This window comes from Taurulus bubalis (genome assembly GCF_910589615.1).
Source record: "Taurulus bubalis genome assembly, chromosome: 13".
NCBI classification, from domain to species: Eukaryota; Metazoa; Chordata; class Actinopteri; order Perciformes; family Cottidae; genus Taurulus; species Taurulus bubalis.
In genome coordinates, this window is record NC_136601.1 from 6,292,196 (window position 1) to 6,311,032 (window position 18,837).

At 43.4% G+C, this 18,837-nt stretch overlaps 1 protein-coding gene across 1 annotated transcript in view; it reads left to right on the top strand.

Moving 5' to 3' along the window:
* LOC306745860 (teneurin-3) overlaps positions 1-18,837 on the top strand; it is a gene marked incomplete at its 3' end in the record, with an annotated part of 124,155 nt that overhangs the window by 82,450 nt on the left and 22,868 nt on the right. The window contains exons 11-16 of the mRNA XM_079228711.1: positions 779-925; positions 1,424-1,640; positions 7,730-7,849; positions 9,752-10,013; positions 10,916-11,183; positions 12,451-12,594. Coding sequence (XP_079084837.1) covers positions 779-925; positions 1,424-1,640; positions 7,730-7,849; positions 9,752-10,013; positions 10,916-11,183; positions 12,451-12,594 — 1,158 coding nt within the window. The remainder of the gene's footprint in view (positions 1-778; positions 926-1,423; positions 1,641-7,729; positions 7,850-9,751; positions 10,014-10,915; positions 11,184-12,450; positions 12,595-18,837) is intronic.

Genomic DNA, 18,837 nt, shown 5'->3' on the forward strand with positions numbered 1-18,837 from the left:
TTGTCTTCACCCTCCACTAGAAGGAATGCGATATGGCAGCAAGTGCTCTGTTTTCTGTAAATGTGGAGACTCCTGATCCTTCCCCTCCTTCCCACCCTTCTTCCCTTATTTACACATATACTTCCCTCTCCCTTTGATGTTGCTGTTACTTCACATGAGTGTTTTCCGCAATAGGCTTTTCCTACTCTAATTATTTTCGGGCGAAAGCAATACACTTCCAAGACAGTGACCGATTTTCTGCTTCTTAAATGGGATTTGGGCAACTTTGAACTTACTCGGAAACCCTTTACAGCTTGATACAAATGCAACATCGCCCTCAATTTTAAGCACAATATGAGAATTTACGCAAACCAAAATACAAGTAATGTGAACTCATGGAGAATCATTCTTTCTTTGATTTAAACACAAATATAAACCTCCAATTGCCACACGGATGTGAGTCAACACACATTCACGGTGTCTCCCATTGGCCTTTTAAGCTGTAAGCAGCTCAGCAGGTTTCCTCCTCTTCTTTATCCCACACATTACTCGTTTTTCTTAAACTCCTGTGAAACGACAGTAACTCCTCACACCCTCCCCCACATCCCAAGTCCTGTCAGAGGTGTATCGTACTGTATGTTCACTCAGTACTGTCTTTTATCATCTTTGTCCCTCCTCTGCCCCCCCTCGTCCACTCTAAACGCCCCCCTCGCTCTTGTCTTCCTCCTCCCCTTCTCCGCCTGATTTCCTTGTTTCTGACTTACTCCGCTTTTTTGACACGTACATGATGCGTTGACAGACGGCTGCCCCGGGCTGTGCAACAACAACGGGAGGTGCATCCTGGATCAGAACGTCTGGCACTGCATCTGCCAGTCAGGGTGGAGAGGGCTGGGATGCGATGTAGCGACCGAGACGCTCTGCTCAGATGGCAAGGATAACGAGGGAGGTAGGGAGAATTAAAAGCCTCGTACAAATCGTCTTTTAGCGTCGGAAAAAAGCTGGTGTGTGACTCTCATTGTGCAAGAGAGAGAAGACGTGGCTTTGATGTGGCTCCTCGGTGACAGTGCAAACAAACAAAACAAATCAATCATACATAAAACATCACTGGGAAGAAAATTCAAATGTTGTAGCAGAGCAGATTGTTAAACAGCACGCTTTTAAATATACAGTAGATCAATTACAAAGAGTGGTTTAGACTGTGTATATATATATATATATATATGTATATATATATATATATATGTATGTGTGTGTACATCAACTGCTGATCGACAAGCGCAGAACTTTTGAGGTTCATAGTAAGTGACATACTTTGAAATAGTTCATAATTTCATGTCAGCTCAGGATCTTTAATGGACTTAAGTTCACGTTCAAAGTCACTAATGCGTCTCGGTCAACACAGCTTCCACCTCCCAGTCTTGACTGTAGCCTCCTGTTTCCCCAGACGGGCTCATCGACTGCATGGACCCAGACTGCTGCACTCAAATCTCCTGCCAGGGTCAGACCTACTGTCGCGGCTCGCCTGACCCCGCCGCCATCGCCGGCCAGGGCCAAAGTTCGTCCGCCCAGCCCACGTCCAAGGGCTTCTACGAGCGCGTCAGTTTTTTGATTGGACCCAGCGGCAGTCACGTGATACCCTGGGATAACCCGTTCAACGGCAGGTGAGCGGGCGTAATGAATTCCTGACGGCTCTTTAATTATTTGCATCACGTTGGGCTGTTTGCCGCCTCATTACCAGTCGGGAGACACCTGTGTTTGTGGAGCCACTCCAAAAAAACGTCAAAAGAATCTCACATCTCTTTGTCTCCGCTGTCACGGTGACAAGTGTGTTTACAGTGGTGTCGCTGCCACGAGCGTTTATTTCCTTCAGCAGTCAAGATTAAGAGTGAGCTTGTTCCTCGCTAAAAACAGCCCCTTATGACTGTGACAGCGTGAGGATAAGGTATCTCACGCAGAGATAACGGGACCATGTGGTTTTCCAAATTGGAAAGAAAAGAAGAGCAAACATTTCTCTGAGGAGACCATTTTCACTGCACATTAATGTATGTCTTTTATCAGAAACCCAATTGATCATGAACAGGGCCGCACATCATATGGTATATTTGAATATCTAAGGCCGGCACATTTAACTAGACTTCTCTTTAATATTTGCTAGAAAGCTTTTTTAACTGAAAAAAACAATAATATTGGTCTGCAAAGAGCCAACATGGTAATCAGCACTTTAATATTAAAAAAGGGGAAATGAACTAGAAGATGGATGGATGTCATTGATATTAAATAATTAAGCAATAAGCCATGAGAGGCCGATGTTTACAGGGATTTCAATACAGCTAAGGTGCATTGTTAGGCATGAAGCAGAGTCCCACTTGAAACTGAATTGCGAGACAATTTATTTTCTCTATCATTACCAAAAATGGTAATAATGCTTGTGCCTAATTTGAAGCTGTTGACATGAGGAAAACCCCCCATATCAGTAGACCCTTAACAACTCTACCAAATCATTCAACAACTTCCCTTCCTTCTTTAGAAATGGAAGAAATCCGACAGGCTGTCAGTGCCTCTGTATCGGGCAAAAGGTCCATGTCTCCCATGCTTCCTCTTGAAATTAATTCTATCTCCATGAAACAATTTAATCCCATCAGCCATGACACCCTGGAGGAGATAGCGTTACATTTAAGTTATTTCTCCTTCTGTCTTGCTATTCCTCGCACAAGCTTTGTGCAGAATGTTTTAATTGCGTGGCATCTGACCTCCTGGAGACGAGCCGTACCTCTTTTCTCTCAGGACATTCCCCCAACACACTAAAAAAGGCAGTGGCCTGTATCAACCCTCCCAATTCTTTGTGAAATTTCAGAAAAAAAAGCAGTTTCTCCCAGTAGCATCCCATCACTGAGCTTGTGCTTGGGCACCTCAGGCGCTGGGACCCATCTACATGTGTCAAGGTGGAAAATCACATATCAATCACTAATCAATCATCAATAAGGTAACGTTGACATTCCACTCTCTTACATTGAACAGTCTTTATTTTTTGGCACATTAGTTAATAAACGAAGTAGCCTGCTGAGCGCATGTTTAATGCATCGTATCACGTCCATGACACATGACTTCCAGCAACAACACCAAGGTAACACAATACAACATTAATATTTCAATATAACTGCAACTTATAAAGTTAGTTGTCATAACGTTAAGCAGAAAATAACTTGTATTAACCTCATGCGTTAGCTAAATTAAGCTAAGTTAAGCTAAATTAGCTAGTTATGCTAAGTAATGCGTGCATTTTTGGTGCCAGAAACTACTACCACCTTAAAAATAGAGCTTGCTTTCATGGACTCATGTCTCAGCACAACTTAGAGCATCTTGTTTTATTGGACTTGATTATTGTAACAGTGTTTTTACAGTTCTCTGTAACAAAAGAAAATCAATCAGGCGACTGCAGCTTGGTGCAACACGTCGGCCCAGTTCTCAGAGCTTTGCACATGCTTCCTATGAATTCAACAATTGATTTGAAAATATGACTATTATTGACCGACAAAACACCGACTGGTTTTGGGGGCCAAAATACACGATGTGCTGCTCTGTTACGAGCGTCCCAGAGCTCTCAGATCACCGGGGACGGCCTGGCTTGCCGTCCCCGGGGTCAGCGCCGAACATGAAGGAGCAGCTTTCACTTTCTGTGCAACACAGATCTGGTGTAAACTTTTCAGTACGCTCGAGGTCTGCTGCAGCCCTTTGTTCTTTTACATCGAGACTCCAAACTTTTCTGTTTGCCACCTTCCCTTTCCTGGGGGCGTTTAAAGATGTTACATTCTTATAATACATACTGTGTTTTTTTTCTATTGTTTTCTTTTCTCTTTTGTTAAAATAACTTATTTTATGTATATGATTATCTTAAGGACTTTTTATTGCCTTTGTGTCTAAAATGTGCGACTGTGTGTATATATATATATATATATACAGTGTTGGGGTAGTTACTCATAAAAAGTAACTAGTTACACGTTACTAGTTACTAAACGTTGGGTTACGAGCCGCTACTACCTTCGGTCTGAGTCCCCGTTAGCTCCCCGCTGTAGCCAGCTGGGGCTCCTGCTAGCGCTCCGTCACTTCCCCGCTAACTTCCCCGCTAACTCTCCGTTAACTTCCGCTAGCTCCCCGAAAACCAGAAGGTAGCGGGACCAGGCTTGACACCTGACTTGGGCAGAGGGTTCGCGGGCAGTAGCAGCAGCAGCGCTAGCTAGCAGCTTGTTGCTATTGTTCATGCAAGAAGTGTCGTGTGACTCGCGCGCCACTAAAAGAGAACTTTTCGGACTGGTAAAAATGGCTTGGGTAGCGCAGGAAAGTGCGTTCCTGAGGTCTAGTAAAGTAGTGTAGTTACCAATATTTTGAGTGTAATGCGTTACTTTACTTCATTGCCTATAATAGTAACATTGTTACTGTAATCCGTTACTTTGTAACTCGTTACCCCAACACTGTATATATATATATATATATATATATATATATATATATATATATATATATATATATATATATATATATATATATATATAAATGACCTTGCCTAATTACACTACATAGTATCTACCCACGGAGCAGAGGAGGTTTTTATGTCTCTCAAAGACATTTTGACATTGGTGGACGTTAATAAAACCTGCGACCTTCTCGTGTTGGAGCTGGCTTTTTATTCATGGTGACACCTTTGCAGTGTGACTTCCCCATTTTCCTCAGCTTTTTTGCAAGAATTAAAGTTTTAAGATGTGTATTCAAGGTAAAAAGAACTGATTAAAAAATGTTTGATATAAAGGAAGAGAATATCTTACCCAATGAATAGACTTCTGGGCTCCATCAATGAGGAGACAAGAGTTGAATTTTTCACCAAAACCTCAGCAAAACTCCCACATTTGTTCAGCACAACGAGTGGCGTTTGTTTTGTGACTGATGGGGAGGAAAAATGATTGCCAACTGTGTGCAGAAGGCTTTGGGAATATTTTCTCCAATAGTTTAAAGTAATCCTTATGTAAATAGCATGCTTTAGTGAAAATATAGAATGAGGCTATCCCCCACCCAGCCCCCCCTTCTCAGCCGGGTTCTCAGTAATCCTCATGCTCATTGTCTTCAGCTTACTGTCGATTTCATGTCTGGCAGTGGCATTAGCTCTCTTGCTCAAAATACTCATTTGGCTTTTTATCTCCTTGTAAAAGTTCGTTTTGTAGTCAAAAGTGCATCGTGCATTTTGTAGGTTTTGCAAAAATGCCTTCATTTGACTAAATTAATTACCTCTTTTTTTTTCTTCCTATGAGAGTCTGATAATGAAGTAGAATGTACTAGTGGCAAAGTCTGTTTGGAGACCCACATTTTTCAAACATCCATTTGAGGTTATAAGGTGAATAATTTATTGACAGCCTTTGCAGAGTATACATTATAAAAAAGTCTGTGAAGCACTGGAACAAAGCCAGAGCGGCATCAAGACTTCCAAAACGCAGCGGTGACGGGTATGTCTCTCCGTAGTGTATCTGATGTCTAATGCTCCCGAAATGGGAAACAGTTAGAGGTCGCTCCTCTCCTGTTTTTTGAGAAGCCATTGGAAAAGAGACGGTGCAGATGTTGGCGTGCGGTCAGGTTTCAGAACTGCAGTAAACGTGTCCCTCGTATGGCACAGAGAATAAAGCATGTGTTGTGGTTGAGTGTTTTTCATACGCCACTCGTCCCCGAGCCGTATCACATATCCCCCACACAAGCCTCCCGTTGGGTTCTTCAGATGGTGCCGATCTCCAGCCGGCGTGAGACAATGACAGATAAGAATGCATGAATTCCGTGATTCATTTCTGGGGTTTTCAGCAGGTGGTGTGACTTAGCGTTTGTTTGGCGGGTTTGGCTCCTCTAGTATGCTCTCAAAAGATTAATAGAGACACAGGAAAGAAAGAGTGAACCTTCGCCGGGGCTCTTAAGTGGCCTTGTTCCCTGAGCCGGTAAATAAAGGATGGGAGATGCTTGTGCCGGGCGTGGAGGAGGAGGGAAATAACAGAGGCTAAAGCTGTTGATCATCCCAGTCTCATATACGTAATGACCCGCAGACAAAGTGGCAAAATGAGACATCTTTTGCCCACCAGTGACAAATGCAGAGGGAACACATTTAAAATTTGTCTCTATGGTTGAGAAGTAGGGAATGATTAAATGTTGATGGAGAAATATCGCATTGTCGCCCCTTTTTACCATCAAACAAACGACTGGCTGAACAAACGACTTCACACTTAAAGATATACGAACCAGGAGCAGCGCCGGGGAAGGTTTCACCTGAAGGTCCCGCAGTCATGTTGAATAATCGCAGAGGACATCTGAGGCTTTATTAATCATGTATGAAGCGTCCGTTGCTGTGATTCATGAAGCAAAAATGCCCCCCCCGAAAAAAAATAAAACACTATTTTTGGGGGAAAGCAAAGGGAAGGGGATGCTGGAGGTGGAGAGCCTTTTGACCAGAAGCAAATCCATTTGCCAGCAGGGTAAATCTGGATGAGCAAAGTGAATGAGTAATGCTCCCCAATGCGAGACAAACTACCACCGAGGTGCCCTTAAGTGAAGCATTTAACCCTCGCGGCCACTGAGGGTGAATCTACGTCCAAATACTGAGAGGAAAGGGGATTATTGTTCGGAAAGCCTCTAAAAGGGGAGCATGCATTTCCTCTCGTCCACTTTAAATGTGTCTAACATTTTGACTTTTCACGACTGCACATTTTTACATTTCTTGTAAACAAAATGCATTTTCTTTTCACGTCTACACGTATTAATGACTTCGCCTTTCTAAAGAGCTGTGGCGATTCTTTCAGATTATCGCATTTCTTTTTTTTCTCCCTGCTTTTTGTTTATTTTTTTTATTTTGGGTGTTGACAGTTTGCCTCCAGCATTGCATTTTGTTTGTCTGAATTCCGGCAAAGTGCCTCTTGACACATCAGCCGCCGAACTTTGCAACTTCTCGCATGAAGAGGATATCTGTAACCGAGTTGAAGAGCCCGTTCTGACACAATTCTTGTTGATATATTATCTTTCATCATAAGTATTACCACAGACATGCATCACACAAGTGAGCACAACACTCGGCTCTGACACTGACAAGAGGCTCTCTATTGGAAGCAAAAGTGCTTGCGAGCATAATCACGTTTTGGATCACTCCCTCTTGAAAATAGATACTTAGGGGAAATTCTTAATTCAGCGAGGTCAGAGTGATAACACTGTGAATATTTCGCTCATGAATCTCATTTGGTATGCCTTTTGCTGGTTAATTTACTAAGTTGGCTCTATTTCGCAGACTCACTAACAGCTGAACCTTGTTGGCTAAATAATGTGCAGTGTTGATGCCTCGTCTCAAACTAATAATACTTGAAATAAAGATAAGGCTTAAAAAAGCCATCCATTTTTCTGTGTTCTCTTGAAATATTAATGCTGCAATACACGTGCGAGGTGCGGCAAAAATCTCAACAGCCCTCCATGTCCGGAAAAACCTCATCCCACTGAATTATGGGCCTTTAAAGCAGTAAACAGAGACAGAGCGGTGCTCTGTGAGGTGGCATTTCCATGAATAACAACCCGTGACGTGTGTGTATTCCTAGCGGTCAGTAAATCATACCTCCCTGCCGGTGCCGCTGGCAAACGGGTATGACAGTTGTGTTGCAGCACTGGTGATGTGGCCGCGTGTCGACGCCGGCTGGCATTCGTTTGTTCACTCATTCCTCCCTGTGTTTGTTTGCCCACTCAGCCTGGCGTCAGTCATCCGGGGTCAGGTCCTCACGGGAGACGGGACGCCGCTGATTGGAGTCAACGTGTCTTTTCTGCACTACCCGGAGTACGGCTACACCGTCACGCGGCAGGACGGCATGTAAGTGAGACACTCTGCGCAGACGTGCATCAGTGGGTGCGGCATGTGTCGGCGCGCAGCCATCCATCTGCATCCGTCAACACTGATTTACATGTGCAAACAAACACGAGTACACTCAGCCCGCAGGTTCAACCGTCGCCCTTGCGAACGATTTATATGTGGCTCGGACTGCTGTCCCCTAGACCAGTGTGGAAAAAAAGCAGAAAAAAAAGCTGTCCAACAGTGGGAGAGTCGTCCTGGCGGTGATCCAAAAAGTGCTCAAAACAAATTGAAACCGCAGCACATTGTGCCCTAGAACAATTCCTCATGCAAATGTCACAGTGGTGGTGGCCATTTTGAACCGGGCTGTTTAAAATGCATTGAATCAGCAAGGGTAGAATCAATCTGCCCGCAGTGTAGTAAAACATGGGATTACTGTCTGACCTTCTCCTGCTGTTAGCGCAGACGGGTTCTTAATAACGGCAGCGCAAACACATACAAGACAAAAGCATGTCATATTTCACAGGACGGGTTCGCCTCAGGTTGGAGCTTTATTTGGCCGAGACGGTAAACCCGAGCCTTTCGTTCAAATTCAGCTGCTAGAGGTCGTGTTTGAGTGTTGCCAGTACAGAATAAAAGGCTCATAAGTGGCACCGAATTGCCCAGCTGTTGTTATGAAGCACAATCCTCGGGTCCCCAGATAGCTGAGGATTAGCTGATTTCTTCAGATATTCCGCCCTGTAACTCTTCTGACAAGGAGCATGATAAATGGTCGGGGATAATCACACTTGGTTAGCCAACAGATCCGCTCAGTGGAGTTAAGAAGGGGGATGGGGGGGGGGGGGGGGGGGGGCAGCATCAAAGCCTGGCCTCTTGCAGCTGTGAGCTCCCCACTGCCCAAAGTGGAGAGAGCTTGAGAAGGAAGCTGTTTTAGGTCAGCTGCACAGCTTGGCTGTTGGCGTGTGTGTGTGCGTGTATGTGTGTGTGTGTGTGCGTGTACGTGTGTGTGTGTGTGTGTGTGTGTGTGTAATTGGAAGTGCGTGCATGAGAGACGTGCATAAGCGTTGAAATCTGTGAGTGTGTGTGTGTGTGTCTTTGTGCATGTGAATGCATGCAATGTCACCAGACAGATGCTTTACCCCCTGGGTAGTGGAGCTCGCAGAATATATAGAGCAGCACTTCAAAGACTCGCCCTTCATTTCCAAACCAGTAACTTATCCCTGAGTAATGTCGTGCTAATTAAAACCAGTTCACCAACGAGAACTCCCATGACTCCAAACCAAATTCTACCATAAAGTTTCTTTTCATACCATGCCTGGTTAAACAGAAGTCATGAATTAGATCCAGTGAATGATAATAGGGGGATAAACTTAGTTGAGGAGAAGTCTTTTATTCCAGTGAAAAAAGCCTGTTCAGGCTTAGTCCTGCAATAAATATTTACTTTGCACTTATTAACATGAAATTCCAGTTTATTACAACCGGGGGCTTATTTCCATAGTTATGGCCATCATTGCTTTCAGTAATAACGTTGATAAAAGGAAGTCAGATGGAGAGAGAAATTAAAAAGATTTATTCAGATGCACCCCAACTCACTTCCTTATGGAAGCCCATTTTTGCCACAAAAAAAAGAGATAATTTCGACTTTCTATCTCATTATTATGACTTTTTATCTCATAATTCTGACTTTTTATCTCATAATTTCGACTTTATTTCTCATAATTATGACTTTTCATCTCTTTTTTTGTTTTTTTTGTCGCGGAAACGGGCTTCCGTACTTCCAGGTTCAAATTCCACCATTATTTATAGTCTTCTGGTAGGTCATTTCACATCACTGTCACCATGTTCCCATATCCAAGCAGTTCATTGAGTAGGCACGACATCGTAACAGTGGCGCATTTTTCATTTCACGGTACTCTTTTAAAGGTTTGACCTCTTGGCCAACGGCGGCGCTTCCTTGACGCTGAGTTATGAGCGCGCCCCGTTCCCCACGCTGCACCGCACGGTGTGGCTGCCCTGGAACGTCTTCCACGTGATGGACACGGTGGTGATGAAGCGGGAGGAGAACGACATCCCCAGCTGCTACCTCACTGGCCTGGCCCGGCCCAGCCCCCTCATCCTGGCCACGCCCCTCTCCACTCTGTACAAGACGTCTCCGGAGGACAGTCCCGTTATCCCCGAGACCCAGGTGAGATCCCGCCGCGGGGCTTTTTATGCCCAATTCCACTGTTGTGCTCGTATCTGATCGTTTTGAATGACTTTAATACGTCGACCCATGTTTGATCCCAACACTACATGCAGCAGTGTTGAAAATACACAAACAAGGAGTAACAATAATACTGTTATCTTCCTTTTACCATGGCTTCTCTCGCACACAGTCAGATTTGCCTTTCAGTTTGCCTTTGAGCTTTGATTGAACTGAGGCGTCTCCACAAATACTAAGCCATAAATTGTCTCACAGTAATGCTGATAAATTCCGAGGGCACATCGCACGGAGGTTACATGCCTCAGGATTTGGTTTATATCCATTTGGCTCAAATCAGACTTGAAAATCCCTGAATGCAAAATGTGGCTCGGCAGCTCTAAATATGATTAGAACAAAAAAGATCTGTTTTATGTTTGAGGGTAAATACATTTGGCCGTGCTTCAGTGGCAATCTGAGGTGAAACCTGTTTAAAGTAACTGGAACTCAACAGTGAAGAGACAGTAAGACTCGTCAATTACTAGAGTTGCTTTTTTTTGTTGCCAAGAGTTATTACATTTGCACACAGACATATGGACTCTGGAGTTTGGTATATAAGTAAGAACTTGTTTTTAATATATCGACTGTGCGGCATAGAATATGTATAAATGATAAGCCTGTATATCTGTGAAACAAAATGTCTCTTACGCAAATGTTTTATGAATGCCTGAGCGATAACAGCTAAACGTAGGAAGTGCACTACATTACAATATCACGTCATTTTCCATTATTTACTCAGAGTTATCCTTCCACATTAAATAGCAGCAAACTCCTGTTGCTCCTGTTTCTTAAGTCCGTACTCCACACTGTGTATTTGGCACCAGTCTGACTGCTAATTAAAATCACAGGTCCTCCATGAGCAAGTGGCCATACCCGGCAGCGACCTCAACCTGGTCTACCTGAGCTCCAGGGCAGCTGGCTACAAGCCCATCCTCAAGGTGCTGCTGACCCACGACCGTCTCCCCTTCGGCCTGATGAAGGTCCACCTGATGGTGGCCGTCATGGGCCGTCAGTTCCAGAAATCTTTCCCGGCCTTCCCCGACCTCTCGTACACCTTCATCTGGGATAAAACAGACGCCTACAATCAGAAGGTCTTTGGCCTGGCGGAGGCTGTGGGTGAGTACCCGCTGTGAAGCTGCCGGCCAGAGATGTTGTGTAAGCGTAGGTTCACTCGGTTACTCAAGCTACCTCCAGGCAATGAACCTTGGGTGAACTTTTGAAGATTGATTTAGTTTTTTTTTTTTTTTTTTTTTTTTTTTTTTTTGTAAATTGAGGATTATTTAACCGGGCACCGCTCTTGTTTCCATGTGCAATAAAGATTGAGCAGCTGGTATGAAATCCTGAAATCCTCCCCCGTTGCTGCATTTTTGAAGGCCACTGCTCTTCTGCTGACTTCTTTGTTTTGCATGTATGATATTTCAGAAGCAGTGCGCTGACTAAAATATTGCCTATGAGGCAGTAGCCTGAGGAAATAAATCCAGCATCACAAATAATAACAGAATCGTGTGATGGGATCATAGATGATGGAAAATCTTATTTATGTTTTTTGTTTTTTATCTAATAATAATTTAAGTGTCAGCTTGAGTTATAATACATTACACTGGGGGGAAAAAGGCCTCTTTAAAAATAGCAAGAAACAAATAATGAATTAAACAAATCTGCAAATGGAATGATAGTCAGATTTCCCGCGAGATTAAAAAATAAAGCTTAAAATTAGAGACAAAAAAAAAAGTCCCTATATTTCACTGAAATGTTACTTAACATAAGATTGTGTCTTATGTTAAGTGTAATGAGATATTCTGACTAGTAATTCAATAAATATACTTACATTGCAGTGTAGGGATTTTGCAGAACTACATGTAGTCGCACTTCCATCGAAATGTTTTGCAGAAAACCTTTTTAAAAATCTGAAAAGGTCTGAGGGATTTTGTTAAGAAGGATGAATGTTTGAGCACTCAAGCTTACATATTACAGAGAGAAGAAAAAAATAAACTCACGGCCCTGACAATCAACAGAGCGCACTCGACCATATCGCAGTGTTCATGACATTTCCCATAACGCGCTCCATCTTTTGTCGCTCAAATAATTCACGCCACTTCATGTGCCGTTTTTATTTGCATTTACACGAGATAAAACAAACGAGAAGAGAGAGCATCAAATCCAAACAGTGCAGGTTGAGACACAGAACCCCCACAGGTCTTCTAAAATCAGCCCAGTTGGAGAGAATGACACAGCCAAAGAGAAAGCAGAACCCACAAATACGGAAGACGATCGCAACGTGTGCTGAATGTCTTATTGGCTGCAAGGCTCATTGCTGCCTTAAGTGTCAGGTAAGGAGGTTGCAACCTTGCTCACCATAGGCATCTGCCATCATTACTTTCAGTGTCGGTGGGATATGAATACGAGTCCTGCCTGGATGTGGTGCTCTGGGAGAAGAGGACGGCGGTGTTACAAGGCTATGAACTGGATGCCTCCAACATGGGAGGGTGGATGTTAGACAAGCACCACATCCTGGACATCCAGAACGGTAAGGACACGCTCATATATCTAGTGCGAGTGTGTTTGTGTGTGTGTATTGGGTGTGTGTGGGGGGGTGCAGAGATAGGTGGCCTCTTAGGGTTACAGGCAGGTGGTCTTAACCCTGAATCACTGCAATAAATACTTGAATCAAAATGAAATATGGTTCGTCGTCCCATCGGCAGATAATAGAGGAGAGTTTTGAAGGGCCGATCATTCACAGTAATGACAGAATAAATCAGAGACTAAGTCACCGGGGCGCGGGGCGCTCTGCGGTTCCACACGACTCAGCTATTTTGGGAAGACGGCGGGCCTTTTGTCGCACGCGGAGGCCCTCGCTATTGATGAGCAGGCGTCACTTTTAATTCTCTCATTAATTCAATCAGCAAAATGAATTTCTCGCTCTTTCATTAATCAGATTGGCTTTAATCGCCGAGTACAATAAATGGACAGGAGTTTGTCTTCGTCGTCCCGGTGCAGAGAGGCGAGGGAGTCAAACATGCAGAATGAAACTATCGTGTGTATATATATATATATATATATATATATATATATATATATATATACAGCGCCGAGTCATTGCCGGGACTGTAATCTGGTAAATTCAGTGCTGTGCTACAAATGTGGAGGCAGTAATGTGACTGTAAGTATAAGCAGAGGGCCTCAGGGTAGTGCATTTTGACATTAAATCCACTCCAGCTCACCATCATTGTTCCAGTTGTCCAACACCATTTGTGTCCCTTTCATCTCCAAAATATTCAAAATTGCATTCAGGGTCTTCGGCAGAGTCCTTTAGTCTCACACTGTCAGGAGTTTGTGGTCTAGGTGTTTGTTCACATGCAGGTTTGCCTCATTTTAGTGGGCGTTTAATGTGCGTCTTCGCTCCCGAAATGTAATTTACTCTGCTGAATATATACAACATGCTTAATCACTTGCGTTTGCAAAGTTGTAGGTATAATTTAAATATCACATTTCCAAATGGCAGATATAGGATTTCCTCTTTTTCACTGGCGTCAAACTAAATAAGTCGGCGCTTGTGTGAGCAACGAATGCATTTGAGAAACTGGTAATTATGCCTTTAGTAATGTGTTTCCTGGAACCAGCCAGTGAGTGTGAGTGTGTGTGTGTGTGAGCCACAGAGTCAGGGGGCTTCCTTTGTTGTTTCTTACAGAGATAGCATCACTGCTGAGGAGCCTGCATGGCATGGTTATGATTGATTTTTTCCTTCTCGTTCAACTTTATTTCCATTATTCGGGGAGAGAAACCGTAAAGCGGTGCAAATGACACAGCTAATGTTATGAATAGATATGAACCGGTTGTTCTCAATCCGTCGTTCCTCAGTTTTAAGTTTGCAGACAGTCGCATTACAGATGCAGCGAGGTGCGTTTGTGGTGCGTGGGAGAGTTGGCATTGAGAAGTGCGGCGTGGCGTGTTTGCGTGGCGTCTTGTTAACTACTTCCTTTATGTTCAGCCATCATCAGGTTTTTAGAGGTCATTCTGCTGTATAAAAGATGAACTAAATCCCATCACTCTGAGGGAGATAAGTGTGTTTTGAAGGACCAAGAAAGTGCAGATTTATCAACGTCCATCGTTGCTGTGAAAAAAAATCCCATTTCAAGATACTGTTCCTTCATACGATCACCAGGAGGGCCCAAAATGACCAGATATGCAACAATACCAGTATTTATTAACGTCCCTACAAAACGTCCTAGTGAGCCTCGGCACAAGCTTCCACTCCTCAGAGTCTCTCACCCAGAGGTGGGAAGGGCATCACCCTTTTTTTGATTGCTGATAAAAAAAATAGATATAAACTCGTCAAAAAGCAGCAAAGATTTACAAATGTAGCTTTAAGTGAGCCTTCTATCAGGTCTGCCATCAGCAGCTATCATCACTTAAGTGTACACCATGAAGTTACCAGTAATTATTATGTCACTCATGCGTTTGGATTATGTGGTTCAGATAGATGGATCACTTTACATTTATATATTTATTTCACAAGCGCAATGCCTGATAATCAAAGTTCTGCAGAGACTTGGTTCCTAAATGACACAATATACAATGATTATTCAATTTTATGTATTTATCACCCCAGCGTGTGAATGAAATAGTGCCGTTTTTAAAGCACCACCGGTGGGTCCGTTGAGGGTAAAGAGGTTAATGAGGTTCACTTGTTAAACAGCACATTAATAAAGTGTTTGTGCCGCCAATTGTGCATGAAAACAGACTCCTGTTTTTCTTCAATTTATTCAAGCAGCTGATATTGAATTTGAATTGCTACATGTATTCTCATAATCTCCCCTGCCATCAGAAATGCATCCGTTGCAACGCAAGCAGGCCGAGCTGACCAATCACGTTGCTTGTTGTCGCTGTGCGGCATCTTCCCCGGCCCCGATGTGTAGTTACACATATGAGGGGGTTTACGTGAGCTCTGGTGGAGCCACAGCGCATCCTTCCACATCCTCTGCAGACCGCCTGACACAACATCATACATCTGGCTTTAGCCACTGTCTCTCTGGTCCGGTTCATCGAGCTTCAAGTAAACCTCAGAAGTTATTTCCGTTTCCAGATATTTTGGCAACTCGAGGAGGCGTGTTCTTTAAGGCGGACCGATTATGTAACTACAACTGCCTACATCCTGAATACGGTCTTTTATAGCATCATACGTGCACACCCACAATTGGCAAGGGCAGCGCTATTCATCCTCTAATACTCTGTGGGTTTGCAAAGTAATATCATCCATGCACTCAGCGTGTATAACAGTCTTCTCACATCTCAGAGATTGCGCAAACTATCTTTTGTCGGATGCGGTTGTGGAAAACATGTCAGGGAACCAGTTTCTGAAACTGAGCCTTCCTTTTACTTTGTTCAAACCCCGGTGCCACTTTGTCCTGCTTCTTTTGTTGAACATTAAAAGACCAGACACGAGGGCCCATCGCCGAACCCAATCTGTCAAGCCATCCAAAACATGAGGTTTGTGAAGTGTGCAAAAAGAACATTGAAATATGCCTCTAGCTTGACTGGTGCCGGGGCGTTGCGTTTCATCTCACCTGTCTCAAAGTATAGCACACCCATCTCCAAAGCCTTCACTGTGGCAGCATCGCCGTTGGAGTTGTTGTTGAGATGCTCTCGCGATCAACAGATAGATGCGGCATGTGTGATATGCAAATGTAGGCTGCATCCTTTATTAGACTGAGTCGCGCCGCGTGTCTGGATTTATCAGAAAATTGGACGCCACTGTTCAGGAAAAATCATTATGTACTGCTTGTACGTGGAAACGATGATGACAGAAATAAAAACAACAACCAGATGGTGTCGAGTTTCTTCTTGTGCGGTAACTGCTGCAGCCTCCCCAAGGCTTTTTTTCTATCTTTTTTCTTCTTTCCACATTTGTCCTATCACAGCACCACCCCAAAAATAAATCGCAGAGTCAAACTAATTTTGGAAGATTCAAAAATAGTTAGGCCAACTCGTGTTGCTCTGTCTCATGTGCCGGCGTCTGACAAGAGCTCAATCAATTTGCTTAAAGGGTTGCATGCTGCTATCGCATTAGCTCAACCCAAAGACAGTGAGCTCTTGAAGACTGTGAAATGATTTTGTCAGCGACTTTTGGGAATGCTAGTTTATACCGTGTTCACATAAAAGTATTATTGCCCCATCTGTAATCCTATCTCTCATTGTCCTCACACATTGGTTTTTACTACAGAGGCTTGGAGTCGGCGGCGTCTTTTATCCCCTTTGCATTTTCTAATCCAAACTGAATTACTCAGTCTCGCATTGAGCCACTTTTTGACATTTGAGATTTATGGCCCATGTGGGTTTTTGGGCAAGGAATGCAGTTCGATATCCTCAGTCCGGGGTGAAGATGAATCCAAATATCACTGTTTGCCTTCATTGCTGCTCCAGTATTGATTCTTTCACGCTGTAAACCTTGACTAATGTCCTCACCCGACATGTTAGCAAGCGGCTGGTCCTGTGCAAGCTGCACAGCGGTTTTTAGCCCCAGACATCCCTCTTTGTTGTGACTCCTGCTTCATTTTCACTCCACTTTTGAAACATCTGAGGACTTTTCTTCTCTCAATCGTTTGTAGCAAAAAAAAAAAAGACCCGAGCGGAAGCCGTCTCCCTCTCTCGGCACCGATCCAGAGCCTGTCGAACCAGATAAGGCAAATTGCTGCTGTCTGTGCTTTAGTCATGTCCTCCATGCCCCTCCTCTCTTCTTTACAAGTGGGTATAGCTGCAGCTTGTCTCCATCGAGGAGAACATAGCCGATTCTTATTGGACACAGCCTCAGTATCTTGGCATGCGCTCCACTGTACAGCATGCTTGCATTTGAAAAACTGAGTGGTTTCCTGCTCACTTTTAGCCTCTATCACAGTGGATCCGCGAGGGCCTGGGTGGTATCTGAGAGGATGACACAGTGCAAAGGAGAACAATGAAGGAAAGGGTGCAATTAAGACACACTCCCGCTCCTCCCCTTACCAATCTCTGCACTCTCTCTCTGTCACCAAGGTGACATTGCTCAGGGCGCCTCGGCTTTTTTAAATTTTTTATCAGGTACGGAGGCTCGGCCTCGCATTTGTACCATTAATCTCGCTGGAAGCCGTAATGTCGGCATTAAAGCATTTTTTCCCCCCTACTACATGACTCAAATTAGTCTTTCATCAAACGAATGATTTCCTTCTGTAATGATTCTAAGAAAGGAATCAATTGAAGAAACTGAGCGTATTCAGAAAAGGGTGGCCTTGTAGTTTGCGACAGCGTAATGAGAAATTATTGGTTCTATGTAAAGGAGTTCGTCAGAGTATGTGAAGAGAGCAGAGCAACGGCAATGTCCTGTCCTTGAGCAAATATTTCTGTGATGAGTTTTCTGTTTTTCCGTTTTTATTCTCTGATAGAAAATGGGCGTCATGTTTGATTCACGCCGCTACACTCACATCCATCGCTTTTTAAAAAAATATTTTCGGATGGTTTCAATACTTTGCTTATTGAATTCCATGTTGCGGTCAGTCTGGATCGACACCTATGATTTAGGGATTGCCTCCACACGGATCTCAACATAGCGACGGATGATTCGGTTGTTGGCGGTTCTTACGGTCATGGAAAACCTGGAAAAGTCATGGAATTTTAAAATGGTTATTTCCAGGCGTGGAAAAGTCCTTGAAAAAAAATCTAATCCCAAAGGTTTTGGAAAAGCCATGTAAATGTGTTATATTCATGTGTTCATGACGTTCATTTACGCTGAGTTTGAAATAATGAATATGCTTTTTAAAAGAAAGACGCTCAAAATATAAGCAGGCATACATACAGGCATCTATATAAATGTTTATTCTTTTAATCAAACTATTGTCTTTCATTCATTTGTGTCATTTAAGGTTTACTGTATGCTTTGAAATCCTCATTGTTAGTTTAAATACTACATTTTCTCACTTTTTCATGTTTACACCCAGATTTCACAAAATGTTTGGTCATGGAAATTTGGTTAAAAATCATGGAAAAGTCATGGAAATCCATTGGTCAAATTGTGTATGAACCCTGAGTATATCTTCATATAGCAAATAGCTGTTTGATGCTATCATAACGCTCTGGATTTGGAGTTTGCAGAACCTTTTAATAAGGAGCTGCGTGACATGCCCGTTACATTATGTGCACTCGCTGAGACCTGACCGGGTGGAGCGTTGGAGTGATCTTGGAGCAAAAGAGACTCTCAGACTTTCTGAAAAGCCTTTTCTCACTGCGCCAAACCAAGCACAGACTTTTCTCTTTCAGCGACTTCTATCCAAAACTCAAACCCGCCTCCACACATTCGTTTATACTCCTCAATGAGCAGACACATTCCTAATGGTTGATCCATTCAGCTGCCATACTTTGACTTGAAGTCTCCTCTGCAAAATCTGTCGAGGGAGCACTAGTTTGTTTCAGCGTGTGCAGAAGGGAAGAAAAAAAAAAACAGAGCTTTGCCAAATTGTATTTCTGCTTGTCTCACATAAACAACAGAAGCACTGTTTTATTTATGGGGAAAAGTTTTGTTCACAGTTTTATAGATTTCAGCCAAAGTAAAAATGATATTTATAAATACATTGCATGACTGCAAAGCCATTTTAGTCTGGACACTGTAGGAGTCCCCCTCTTTAGCCCGGGGCACCGGATAGTCAGGAGCCAAAGTCCCATCAGTGCAGCACTCCAGCTGAGACGTCACAAGCTTGATCCTCGCTACAATCATCAGCGGTAATGTGTCATGACCAAGTGTCCTTGA